We start from the raw sequence: 14,099 nt of genomic DNA, 5'->3' as shown, positions 1-14,099 counted from the left end.
TTGCTCTTTTTTATCTAACCTTGTTGGCGTTCTTGCTCTTCTTTGAATATATCAAGCATGCTCCTATCTCTAGGCTTTGTACTTGCCTGTCTCTCTATCTTAACATTCTTCCCTAGATACCCACGTGGGCTTAATTCCTCCTATCTTTCTGGCCTCTAACCAAATGTCTCCTCTTTGGACTTCCTCTGTCCACCCTATTTTAATAGCATCCTCCTAAACCAGCATTCTTCCCTGCTATTTTTTTCTAACTTTTGTCGCCATCTGACAAACCATATAATGTAGCTATTATTTATTGTTTGTTTGTCTTTCTCCTAGAAAGTAAACTTTCTGAGGGCAAGAATATTTTTCAGTTTTGTTGACTACTGTATTGACAGCTTGGTATGTAGTAATCACTTAAAATTTTGTTACATGTCTGAATCAATAGGAGGCTGGGCAGATTAAATGTTCATCTGTACCTTGAAGTATTACCAGCCTTTACAGAGGACGAACTAGATCCTTTTTGTCCACATAGTAAATATAAACAGCAAATTGCAGAAAAGTATGCACAGTATGATCTTAATTGTGGCAAATTCTCCTTATGAATGTACAAACATTTATGCATATCTACATGTACTGTGTTGTAATAGTACCTTTCTAAAACTGTTAACATGGGATTCATCTTGGAGAGATGAGGGCTGGAGGAGAGAAAGTTTTATTTTATACCATTTTGTAATGTTTGATTTTTTCTTTTTTTTTTTAACCATGGAAGTGTATTTCCTATATAGCAATAAAAAAACAGTTTATTTAGTCACTTCTCCTCTTGCAGGACTACAGAGGAAAAAAATTAATGTTAATCATTTGTGGTGATGGCTATAACCAACTTTATTTTTCCCTTGAATAATTTCACTGGATTTTGTTCTCCTCAGATGTAAAGGCTTGGATGAAGCATTTATCTTCTGTGTATATGTGGTTTGTCTGATGGATTTTTTCTGCATAATGTTACCTATTTGATTTTGTGCTTCTTGCTAAACTTAGAATTTGCAGAACAGTTATTTTTCTTTTTTCTTCTTACTTGCCAGGAGTTCAGTATGCATTGAGTGATTGAGGAAATGCTCCTTACAAAGCAGACACTTTTTTTTTTAAATGGTCTCTTTTTTCCCCTCAGATATGAAAATTAAGTTTTTGTTCTAGGGCAGTGATTATAAACACAGATAGAATGTTCTTGTTTTAAAAACAATAATTTTGTTATATCTCGTTTTATTCTACTAAAGTGAAATTTCATAATTACATGAATTAAGAATATATGTATAATGCCCTATAACAATAATAAGACAGAAAAAATGATTTATAATAAAAAACAAATAGTATACAGATGTTCAAGATTGGCAATATAAAACACATAATAAGTCAGATGCCTGCAGTTATAATAAGAATCAGTGTAAATGCTGCAGTTATACATACTAATACAAGTATGTTGTTGGTAACTTAAATATCCTGGGGAACAGATAAACATCCTTTGCAAGTGTAGGACAAAGAAAGACCAAGTGGCACTAGAATAATGTTAGAATATTACTGTTAGAATAAGTAATGACGTCAGGATTATTTGTATGTGATAAGAGAAAGAAGGAAATAATCTTAAGTAAAATAATAGTAACATGCCATGATAAACTACAGCCTATTAATGTAGAGAAAACTAATAAGTATTATTTTCTTGGAAATCAAGCCTTATTTTTAAGCATGTGAAAATATTTTCCTTGTGACAGAATTGAGTATTGAAAAATGTCACAGAAAACATACCTTGCATCTTTAAATGCCATCATGTAAAAGGCATACATTTCATCAGTATATACTTAAAATAGGCCTAGGTGTGGTGGCTTATGCCTCTTAATTCCAGTACTGTGGGATGCTGAGGTAGGAAGATCACTTGAGGCCAGGAGTTTGAGACCTGTCCCTATTTTAAAAAAAAATAGAAGAAAAAGAAAAAAGGCAGGTACAGGGGCACACACCTGTAGTTCTTAGCTACGTGGGAGGCTGAGGTGGGAACATCCCTTGAACCCCTGAGTTTGAGGCTGCAGTGAGCTATGATTGTGCCACTGGGTGACAGAATGAGACCCTGTCTCAAAAAATAGAAAGTATATACTTTAAAATATCATAAAGACTGTATCCTTGCTAGGTGATGTAAATTGAAGATAGATTGGAGAAAGAAATGGGTAATACAAGTTCCTCTAGAGAAGTTGTGTAGTTGTGTGTTAAACCTCTGAAGATAGAATAAGATTGGAAAATAATGGGTAAAAAAACCAGTGGTTTTGTATTGATTTTTGCCACAAAGATGTTTTAGTAATGTGGTACTAAATTTTTAAAAATACACACAGGAGAATGGCGTGAACCCGGGAGGCGGAGCTTGCAGTGAGCTGAGATCTGGCCACTGCACTCCAGCCTGGACGACAGAGCGAGACTCCGTCTCAAAAAAAAAAAAAAAAAAAAATACACAGAAATATGCAAAATATTAAAAAATACACAGACTATATTAAAACAACCTTTATTAATAAAACTCAGTGAAATACCTACATTTTGTGTCTCTACTAATTTACCAATATTTGATTTGGAAGTCTGTTGAAGTCTATAAAATAGGCTTTAATATATAAAGGACAGCTACAAATGCTGAATGATACAGATGTGTTATATTAAGCACAAATGACATAAGTTGTACTGCTGTCAAGTGATTTCTTTTCCCTAATGATGAATGATTTAAAGTTCTGAAGAAAACTAAGTACAATTTTGCCTGACTTACCTGGTGGTTGTATTTTTGGAAAATTCATTGTAGAACAAAAACCATAATGATATATTTTGTGTTCATTTGTAAGGCGGAATTACTGGTTTTTCACTCATGAACATATAACAGGATAATAAAAAGTTTTGTGGGATGTGGGATAGTTTCTTTTTGAGTAGAATTCTCCAGCATATTGCTTGATTTCTGATGTCCCTTGACCCTACCCATTAAATGTTAGTAACAGCACTCAATTATTGAAATAATCCTTACCACAAAACCTTCCCTGAACACCGAGAGCATTGCTTTAAGGTATTCTTTCCTGAGATTTAATTGATGATGGATTCTGTTTTTTCCCCCACGTAACATTTATTCTCCTACAGAAGTAGTGTTTGTGGAATATTCTTTAAGAAATGTTCTAGAGAGGTCTTTTAATCTATTCCCTAAACACCTTAAGTCTTACTAGCTTTTTACTGTGTTGCATCTTTCTGATTTTGTTCTAAAACTGTTGGGAACAAATTAAATATAAATCCTAAGGACTTAACATTTAAAAGTGTTTGTATAATTAGAATATGTGAAATATATACTTATTAAATTTGATACTCCTAGGTTGGATCCTTGGAACAAGCTATGCTTGATGCTCTTGTAATGGATAGAGTTGCATTTGTAAAACTTCTTATTGAAAATGGAGTAAGCATGCATAAATTCCTTACCATTCCAAGACTGGAAGAACTTTACAACACTGTAAGTCTACATTAAAATTCTTTATTGACTACCTTTTATCTTTTGGGAAATGTTACTTTACCTGAATATAGCCGTTCCTATTGATAAAACCCTTAATGTCTTCCTTGGTTATATGAAAAAATTATAGCCAGTCTTAGTATGGATTGGTTGTATTACAGTCTAAAACCCTTTCCTTGTTTTTAGAACCCATTCCCTGTCACCATACTCACATACGGCTATTAAGCCTACCTCTCTTTCTTATCTGTCTCCCTTTCCCTCCCCTCACCCCTTTTTAAAACTATAGGATCAACTTCTTAATTATAGGGCGATTATGTTTCTTTTGACTCTGTTGTCTAATGGAGGAATTATGCATTGCTTTTTGCTCTTTTTTTACATTCATTGTTTGACCTCATGGTATACCCCTTTTAGCTTACATACTGTTTTCATTTTTTTGTAAAGGATTCCTGAAAACTTATTATTCTTGTCACAAAGACTTTCTCATTTTACTCCAAATTTTTATTATCATTAGCATTGAAGCTATACTACCCTTCTTAGTGGTTTTCTGTTGAATGTGAGTTTACTACCCAAATCCTTATCTTGATTTTCAAAGATCTTCATATATTGCCCCAGCTACTTTTCTCACTTGGCCTTTTTATTGCCCCCCCCAAATCCTGGGGGAGCGGGGAACGGCGGTAATAAGATGGTGAATGTCTACCTACTATTTACTAAAAATAAAAACTTTTTTTTTTTTAGTTAGATGGAGTCTCACTCTGTCGCCAGGCTGGAGGGCAGTGGTGCCATCTTGGCTCTCTGCAAACTCCACCTCCCTGGTTCAAGTGATTCTCCTGCCTCAGCCTCCCAAGTAGCTGGGACTACAGGCGTGTGCCACCGCACCCAGCTAATTTTTGTATTTTTAGTACAGTCGAGGTTTCACCATGTTGGCCAGGATGGTCTTGGTCTCTTGACCTCATAATCTGCCCGCCTCAGCCTCCAAAAGCACTGGGATTACAGGTGTGAGCCACAGCACCCAGCCAAAAATACAAACATTTTTTTAAAAAGCATTTGCTATTTTCACAGTGCTGGTCTGTTTTGCTTCCAGCTAATAACCCGTTTATTGAAATGTTGTTCATTGCTTAGAACTTGGCTCAAATGCCATGCCACTGGTTCCATGAAGCTTGGTGGCATAGTTAAGTACAATTATTATGTCTTTCCCTTTGGATTGTAAATTTCTTTAAAGTAGGTATTATATCTTATTTTCTCCCATTTTTTTCTTTTTTTGAGACAGAATCTCACTCTGTCGCCCAGGCTGGAGTGCAGTGGCATGATCTGGGCTCACTGCAACCTCTGCCTCCCGAATTCAAGCAATTTTCCTGCCTCAGCCTCCTGAATAGCTGAGATTACAGGTGTGCGCCACCATGCCCAGCTAATTTTTGTATTTTTAGTGGAAATAGGGTTTTACCATGTTGACCAGGCTGGTCTTGAACTCCCAACTTCAGGTGATCCGCCTGCCTCAGCCTCCCAAAATTCTGGGATTACAGGCATGAGCAACTGGGCCCAGCCTCCATTATTTTCTTTTAATAGTGCATAGCACATTTGCATTGAACTTTGTTGGCATTTTACTGTCCCTAGTGGATAGATGTAAAAATTAAAAGGATTGTTCATTGTGCTGTAGTAAGGTTTATCCCTGAAATATAAAGCAATGTAAAATAATAAAAATAAACATTGATCCCATTAGCAAGGCAAGTCATTTTTAAATTATATAACTCAAAGGTCTTAAGAAAATACTGTAGTTACTTTTAGCATCAATTATTGATGAAGTTTTAAAACATTTAAGGGCTTGCAACATGATAAAGTAGTGGTTCTTAAACTTTTTAATTTCAGGGTTCCTTTACATTAAAATTATCGAGAACTTCAGAGAGCTTTTCTAAAGAGGTTTTGTTTATGTGTGTTGGTATTTTAGAATGTAAAAATGCGAGTTTTAAAAAATATTTGTTTTTATTAAAGTAGAAATTATGTTTACTTAAAATTTCTAAACTTATCCCCTGTTAACATAAATATTTATTTATATTTCTTTTTTCTTAAATTAGCACCCTTCTGCCTGATATGTTTTTATTTTTATTTATTTTTTTAAGACGGAGTTTTGCTCTTGTCATCCAGGCTGGAGTGCAGTGGCACAATCTCGGCTCACTGCAACCTCCACATCCCAGATTCAAGCGATTCTCCTGGCTCAGCCTCCCGAGTAGGTAGGATTATAGATGCCCACCACCACACCCAGCTAATATTTGTATTTTTAGTAGTGATGAGGTTTCATCATGTTGGCCAGGCTGGTCTTGAACTCCTGACTTAAGGTGATCCACCCACCTCGACCTGCCAAAGTGCTGGGATTACAGGCATGAGCCACCGCGCCTAGCCTGCTATGTTTTTATTTTTAAAGAAAACAGAAAAATTGCTGAGGAGAGGAAAACATTTTTGCAAATGTCTTTAAAGTCTAGCCTTATAAAAGCAGCTGGATTCTCATATTTGCTTCTGAATTTAATCTCACAATATCACACATCAGAAAGCTTCTGGAAAACTTCACCAAACACGGAGAGAATAAGAATGAAACAATACAAATACAATTTTAATATGATTAGGAAAAAAGTCTTGATCTCATGGAACTCCCAAAGGAATCATGGGGGCTTCAGGTGTCCGCAGGTCACACTTTGAGAATTACTATATTAAAGTACATTTATTATTTACTAAAGGTTTATTTTTAATGGATAAACATTTAATAGAGTAGGATAAAATAGAATTTAAAAAATTCTAAGTGCCTTTGCATATGATTATATACTGTTGGAGAAAAATGCAATGAAATTCCCCAATACTCCCAAAATATGAGATGCTTCTTATTAACTTAGAAGAAACTCTTATTTTAAAAAGTTAACCTGTGGGGGAGAATTGGCAGAGAGAACTTAGCCCCTGAGTGGATAGACTAAATAAATTTATTTTTTATTTATTTTTTATTTTTTGGGGGATGGAGTTTTGCTCTTGTTGCCCAGGCTGGGGTGCAGTGGCGTGATCTCGGCTCACCGCAACCTCCGCCTCCCGGGTTCAAGCGATTCTTCTGCCTCAGCCTCCCCTGTAGGTGCGATTACAGGCATGCACCACCACACTGGGCTAATTTTGTAGTTTTTTTAGTAGAGACGGGGTTTCTCCGTGTTGGTCAGGCTGGTCTCGAACTCCCAACCTCAGGAGATCCGACCGCCTCAGCCTCCCAAAGTGCTGAGATTACAGGCTTGAGCCACCATGCCCGGCCCTAAATAAATATTGTAAAAAGAAGACAGAGCAAAGTAAAGTATAATTTATATGCAGTGTGAATTGTAGTCATCTTAGATATTATATAGAATTTGAAAGCCAGGAATATAAAAGAAAATAACTTTTTCTCCAAAGAAATAATGGTAGGTGGCTGGGTGCGGTGGCTCACGCCTGTAATCCCAGCACTTTGGGAGGCGGAGGCAGGAGACCATCCTGGCTAACACAGTGAAACCCCGTCTCTACTGAAAATACAAAAAAGTTAGCAGGGCGTGGTAGCGGCGGGCACCTGTAGTCCCAGCTACTTGGGAGGCTGAGGCAGGAGTATGGCATGAACCCAGGGGGCGGAGCTTGCAGTGAGCCGAGATTGCACCCCTGCAGTCCAGCCTAGGCGACAGAGCGAGATTCCATCTCAAAAAAAAAAAAGAAAAGAAAAGAAATAATGGTAGGTGCACCCAGTTAGATTTTTAAAAAAACATTTTACAAAGGAGATGTGATCAAAATAGAAAAGTACATTGAGTTGATTATTATAATAACTTATCATATAAAATATCAATACACGGGTGGCATTAAATCCCATTTGATAATTCTTTTAAACAATAGGATCTAAAGTATTTAGAAGTCTCTTGATTTGTGTCACCTGGAATTCATTGCATTAAATTTCAGACTGGTCAAATGACTACCTCAAGTCTTTTTGGGCCATTTACTTCCTTCTTGGTCGAGGAGATAGATATTTGGCTATTTTTTCAAAATACAGACTGCCATCAAAATGAGATTACTAGAAAGGTAGAACTTGGATTAGTCCACTCTAACATTATATATTAAGAGAAGTAAGATAATGGCAAAATTATGGCATATATAAATGTTAAATCAGGGATGTCCAATCTTTTGGCTTTCCTGAGCCACATTGGAAGAAGAATTGTCTTGGGCCATACATAAAATACACTAACACTAACAATAGCTGATGAGCTTAAAAAAAAAAAAATTGGAAAAAAACTCATTGTTTTAGGAAAGTTTACAAATTTGTGTTGGGCCGCATTCAAAGCCTTCTTGGGCTGCATGCAGCCCGTGGGCTACAGGTTGGACAAGCTTGTGTTAAAGACTTGTTACCCAAAATATTTAAAGTCTCAGTACATCTTTATTAGTGATAGAACAGAGGAACAGACATTTTAACAAAAAGAAAGGTATTGTACAGCGCCATTATCAATGAAATAAATGTAAATTTAAATTTAAGGTACAGTTGTAAAGTTGCAGTGTTGACATGACTTTTATGAAACAAAAAAGAATGTATCATTTTAGTGATACTCTAAGATTATTTGTTTTTTGGCAGTAAACGTGACAATTCTTTGTTGTTCTACTTTATGAATAAAACTTAAGGAAATAACTCCAAAACAGTGTAATTTATATAAGGAGGTTCTCAAAAATCCTGTAAACTTTATTTTAGAAGAAAAATAATAGTTTGCTGTAACTTTTTCTCCCTAAAGAAACAAGGTCCAACTAATCCAATGCTGTTTCATCTTGTTCGAGACGTCAAACAGGTAAAAGATTATTTTTGCTTTTGAAAAATGTTATTTTAAAAAATCATTTGTATTTCATCTTTTTTTTTAAAGCATTTAAATACATTTTGGAAATACCAATAAAATTAGTTTACAGAACAAGATAAAATATGGGCTGAATTTGTGGTAAGAGAGGAGTAAAGAGCATAACGTATCAGAAAATAAGAAAAAAAGAGAATTTATGAAATTAAGACCACTGCCAGGCATGGGAGGTTCAAACCTGTAATCCCAGCATTTCGGCAGGTTGAGACTGGCGGATTGCTTGAGACCAGCCTGGGCAGCATGCTGAAATCCCATCTATACAAAAAGTTAAAAAAATTACCTGGGCATGGTGGTGCACACCTGTAGTACCAGCTACTTGGGAGGCTGAGGTGGGAGAATCGCTTGAGGCCAGGAGGTGGAGGCTGCCACGAGCCATGATCTTGCCACTGCATTCCAGCCTGGGTAACAGAGTGAGACTCTGTCTTAAAAAAAAAAAAAGCTATTGAGCTTCTGGTCATCCAAGATAGAATATGATGTATAAAGCTCACTGGTTCATACAAGAAAGACTGTTGATAGAGTGTATCTTTTTTCCTCTATCTTCAGCAGAAATTTGTTCCTTAGAAAATTGTCTGAATGTAAAGGATGTTGAATAAGGAAATTGAGGACAGGGTCATAATCTTAATGGCAGACTTTGCCAGTAAAAATGCTGAAAAGCTCTCTCCCCTTAAAAAAAAATCTAGTGTTTCTACTCAGCCATACAAAAGAATGAAATCATGTCCTTTGTGGCAATGTGAATGGAACTGGAGGTTCATTATCCTAAGTGAAATAACTTAGTCAAATACCACGTTTTCACTTACAAGTTGGAGCTAAACAATGGGTACCCGTGGATATAGAGTGGAATGATAGACATTGGAGACTTAACAAAAGGTGGGAGGTTGGGTTGGGGGGTGAGGGTTGAACAATTACCTGTGGGTACACTATTCACCATTCAGGTAATAGGTACACTGAAAGCCTAGTCTTCACCACTACATAACATATGCATGTAAGAAATCTGTACTTGTACCCCTAAATATATATAAATCGCTTTAATGTTTTTAAAAGTAAAACAAAATCTAGTATTGGTAGTGATGAATGTATAACACTGTCATGATCTCAGGCTATTCTGTGGCCACTAAATTGACATACTCTTATTCCTCTTCTCTCCTATCAGAATTGTTTGTGAACTAAAAGTTTTAAACATTTATCACCACTTTTTTTTTTTGAGACGGAGTCTCGCTCTATCGCTCAGCCTGGAGTGCAGTGGCCGGATCTCAGCTCACTGCAAGCTCCGCCTCCCGGGTTTACGCCATTCTCCTGCCTCAGCCTCCCGAGTAGCTGGGACTACAGGCACCCGCCACCTCGCCCGGCTAGTTTTTTGTATTTTTTAGTAGAGACGGGGTTTCACGGTGTTAGCCAGGATGGTCTCGATCTCCTGACCTCGTGATCCACCCGTCTCGGCCTCCCAAAGTGCTGGGATTACAGGCTTGAGCCACCGCACCCGGCCTATCACCACTTTTATAGCCATTTATATTGGTGTTCAGTACAGTTTTGTGTTCCTTGATAAAATAGTATTTATATTTATTTGGTTAAAATATCTTCTAAGTTTCTAAACTTAAATTTTGTTTAGAATTATTTATTTCAGCTTTTACTTGCTACTTAATATGAGTGCATTATTAAACACATCAAAGGCCAGGCCTGGTGGCTCATACCCGTAATACCAGCACTTTGGTAGTCTGAGGTGGGAGGATCGCCGGAGAGAAAGTGTTCGAGACCAGCTCGGGCAACAAAGCAAGACCTTGTCTCTACAAAAAAAATTAAAAATTAGCCTGGCATGTTGTCACCTGCATGTAGTCCCAAATGATTGGTGGGGGTGTGGGGGGCTCTGAGGGAGGATCACTTGAGCCGGCAGTGAGCTGTCATTGAGCCACTGTACTCCAGTCTGGGTACACATCAAGACCCTGTCTTAAGAAAAAAGAATGACATTAGAAGTGTCATTTTTAACAGCCTTGAGGATGTTTTTTAAAAATGTCATTTTCTGTTTTCATTTTCTTTATTTTGTAACTGATTTAATACTAAACTATCCCATAGGAAGAACCAAGACATTTTATACTTAAAAATTTTTTTTGGAAATGAAATTTTGCCCTTTCTTGCCCAGGCTGGAATGCGGTGGCGTGATCTCGGCTCAGTGCAACCTCCGTCTCCCGGGTTGAAGTGATTCTCCTGCCTCAGCCTCCCGAGTAGCTAGGATTGCAGGTGTCTGCCACCACGCCTGGCTGATTTTGTTTTTTTTTTGAGATGGAGTATTGGTCTGTTGCCCAGGTTGGAGTGCAATGGCACGATCTTGGCTCACTGCACCCACTGCCTCTCAGGTTCAAGCAATTCTCCTATCAAGCCTCCTGAGTAGCTGGCACTACAGGCATGTGCCACCACACCCGGCTTATTTATTATTATTTTTTTTTTTGTAGAGATGGGGTTTCATCATGTTGGCCAGGCTGGTCTTGAACCCCTGAACTCAGCTGATCCACCCACTTCGGCCTCCCAAACTGCTGGGATTACAGGTGTGAGCCATTACGCCCAGCCCGCATGTGCTTTTCTTTATAGCTTTATTGAAATGTATTTCACAAATTACAAAATTCATTCATTTAAAGTGTATATTGGCCAGCTGTGGTGGCTTGAGGTCAGGAGTTCAAGAACAGCCTAGCCAAAATAGTGAAACCTTGTCTCTACTAAAAATACAAAAATTAACCAGGCGTGGTGGCGTGTGCCTGTAGTCCCAGCTACTCAAGAGGCTGAGGCAGAAGAATTGATTGAACCTGGGAAGCGGAGATTGCTGCAAGCTGAGATTGTGCCATTGCACTCCAGCCTGGACAACAGAGCAAGACCCTTTGTCTCAAAAAAAAAAAAAAAGCATACGTTTTTTGACTTTATTCACAGAGTTGTGCAACCATTGCCACAGTCTAACTTTAGAGCATTTATAATACTTCGAAAAGTTACCCTGTGCCCTTTAGCGGTCACTCCTCATGTCTTCTCCCCACTTCCATCCCCCTCCTAGGGTAACTATTAATCTAATGATTTGCCTGTTCTGGTCATTTCACATCAGTTTGATTTGGTCTTTTTAAATAATTAAAATTCCCCCTCCTTCCCCTAGAAATCTTAAGTAATGGGAGAGACCTTAAGCCCTTGTTTCTAAGAATTATGGTAGTTAAAATTTTGGAAACAAATCTGAGAATTTGTATACATTGTTGTACATTGGTGGCTATGATAATACACCCTATGTTTTGGTTTCTGTAAGTGATAAATCCTGAAGTAAAGACAGTAATTAAATATTTTGATTCACATTGGTAAAGAGTTTTATGACTTAGTATTAGTTTGAGAACTTGATCGTCATGACATTTGATAGATAATTCACATTATTTTACCTAATTTAAATATTTCTTATTCAGGTGGGTTCATATAATGGTATTTGTCGTTTTTAATAAATAATATTGACGAATATCATAGGTGACATTTTCAATCAGCATATTTTGAGGCTACTTGAGTTAAAACTAAAAATCTTGTATTCAAGATGGAAATATGTATTTTGATTTATTTTCAAATAAGAGATTTAAAGGATATAGCTATCTAGAAATTAGAAATTTCACAGATGAAACCAAGATTTTATTTATTTATTTATTTATTTATTTATTTATTTATTTTTGAGATGGAGTTTCGCCTTTGTTGCCCGTGCTAGAGTGCAATGATGCGATCTTGGCTCACTGCGCCTCCGCCTCCTGGGTTCAAGCAATTCTTCTGCCTCAGCCTCCTGAGTAGCTGGGATTACAGGCTCCTGCCACCACACCCTAAATTTATCTATTCATGTTTGAGATGGAGTTTCGCCTTTGTTGCCCGTGCTAGAGTGCAATGATGCGATCTTGGCTCACTGCAGCCTTCGCATCCTGGGTTCAAGCAATTCTTCTGCCTCAGCCTCCTGAGTAGCTGGGATTACATGAGCCCTCCACCACACCTAGCTAATTTGTGTATTTTTAGTAGAGATGGGGATTCACCATGTTGGCCACGATGATCTCAAACTCCTGACCTCAGGTGATCCACCCCCTCAGCCTCCCAAAGTGCTAGGATTACAGGCGTGAGCCACCGTGCCCAGTGAAACCAAGATAGTAAAAATACAGACATTTAAAAAAAAAAAAAAGTTCATGACATTATAATCAGGGAAATAAAAAAATGGTGATGGTAGGAGGGCAGAATTAGTTAATAAATACAAATTATCTGATGATTAAATCCCTTTAAGATTATTTAGTAAAATTAACCAGTTTTTAAAATTTTGAAACAGGCCGTCTTTCCAAACTCACAAATGGTGTGTGTTCCAAAAGTGCATTTGTAAATTGCCATGGGAAAATGAAGTCTTAGCTTTAAACAATGTTGCAAGTGATAGTTAATTCCTAGACAACACTATAAAAACCTATAATATCGCCAGTATAATTTTGGTTAAAAAATATTTACATGTATTTCTGGGCCAGTCTGGAAACATAACACAGCATTATTTTTGCAGAAAAATGCAATTTTTTATATATATATCACAATGAAAATGGAATAGTTGGCCAATTAGCATTTCCATTGTCTCTTTTTTTTTTTTGAGACCAAGTCTTGCTCTGTCTCCCAGGCTGGAGTGCAGTGGCATGATATTGGCTCACTGCAACTTCTGCCTCCCGGGTTCAAGCGATTCTCCTGCCTCAGCCTCCTGAGTACCTGGAACTGCAGACACGTGCTAGCTTGCCTGGCCAATTTTTTTGTAGTTTTAGTAGAGACGGGGTTTCATCATGTTGGTCAGGCTGATCTCGAACTCCTGACCTCAGGTGATCCACCCGCCTTGGCCTCCCAGAGTGTTGGGATTACAGGCGTGAGCCACTGCACCTGGCCCTTGCTGCTTATACGAAGTAAACCTTTGTCATTTTGAAGAGTAGGCCTGTTCCTAGGCAGGGCATGGCAATATTGAGAAATGCTATCTGATCTATTTAAAACAAATGTTTTGTTTCTAGGGCAATCTTCCTCCAGGATATAAGATCACTCTAATTGATATAGGACTTGTTATTGAATATCTCATGGGAGGAACCTACAGATGCACCTATACTAGGAAACGTTTTCGATTAATATATAATAGTCTTGGTGGAAATAATCGGGTATGTAAAATTTGGGGGGAAATCCTATATATGTGCTTTAACATTAAATGCACTTGAAATGTTAAGAATTAACATTAGAACGGAGAAAGTAACACTGTCATAAAATTGAAGATTTTCAACTGAGTAATTAGAAATATTTTGTCATCAAAATCCTAAACCAGTCATATTTTGTTTATACACAAACACATTTGCACACATATATAAATTGATTCTTCAATTTTTATAACGTCAACATGTTTAAATCTATAAAAGCTAATAAGAGCTCATTTTCAGAGGTCTGGCCGAAATACCTCCAGCAGCACTCCTCAGTTGCGAAAGAGTCATGAATCTTTTGGCAATAGGGCAGATAAAAAGGAAAAAATGAGGCATAACCATTTCATTAAGACAGCACAGCCCTACCGACCAAAGGTAAATTCATTTAAATATTATTCTTTCTGGGTTTTTATTTTCTTCTTTCTAAATTACTTAGTATTATTAAACAAAAAAACCTAATTGATTTAGTAAGAATTACCTTTCATTTTTGGATATGTCTTAGAATTGTCATTTTCTCATACATAGAGATATTAATTATAAGTTAATGATTCTGTT

General features: G+C 37.2%; 1 protein-coding gene across 1 annotated transcript in view; it reads left to right on the top strand.

The window, feature by feature from the left end:
* TRPM7 (transient receptor potential cation channel, subfamily M, member 7) overlaps nt 1-14,099 on the top strand; it is a 146,949-nt gene that overhangs the window by 65,263 nt on the left and 67,587 nt on the right. The window contains exons 12-15 of the mRNA XM_011928654.1: nt 3,356-3,490; nt 8,245-8,298; nt 13,371-13,511; nt 13,785-13,919. Coding sequence (XP_011784044.1) covers nt 3,356-3,490; nt 8,245-8,298; nt 13,371-13,511; nt 13,785-13,919 — 465 coding nt within the window. The remainder of the gene's footprint in view (nt 1-3,355; nt 3,491-8,244; nt 8,299-13,370; nt 13,512-13,784; nt 13,920-14,099) is intronic.

Source organism: Colobus angolensis, unplaced genomic scaffold, assembly GCF_000951035.1.
Source record: "Colobus angolensis palliatus isolate OR3802 unplaced genomic scaffold, Cang.pa_1.0 Scaffold78, whole genome shotgun sequence".
NCBI lineage: Eukaryota > Metazoa > Chordata > Mammalia > Primates > Cercopithecidae > Colobus > Colobus angolensis.
The sequence above is the reverse complement of the archived record's forward strand: the minus strand, read 5'-3'. Positions and strand labels throughout refer to the sequence as shown.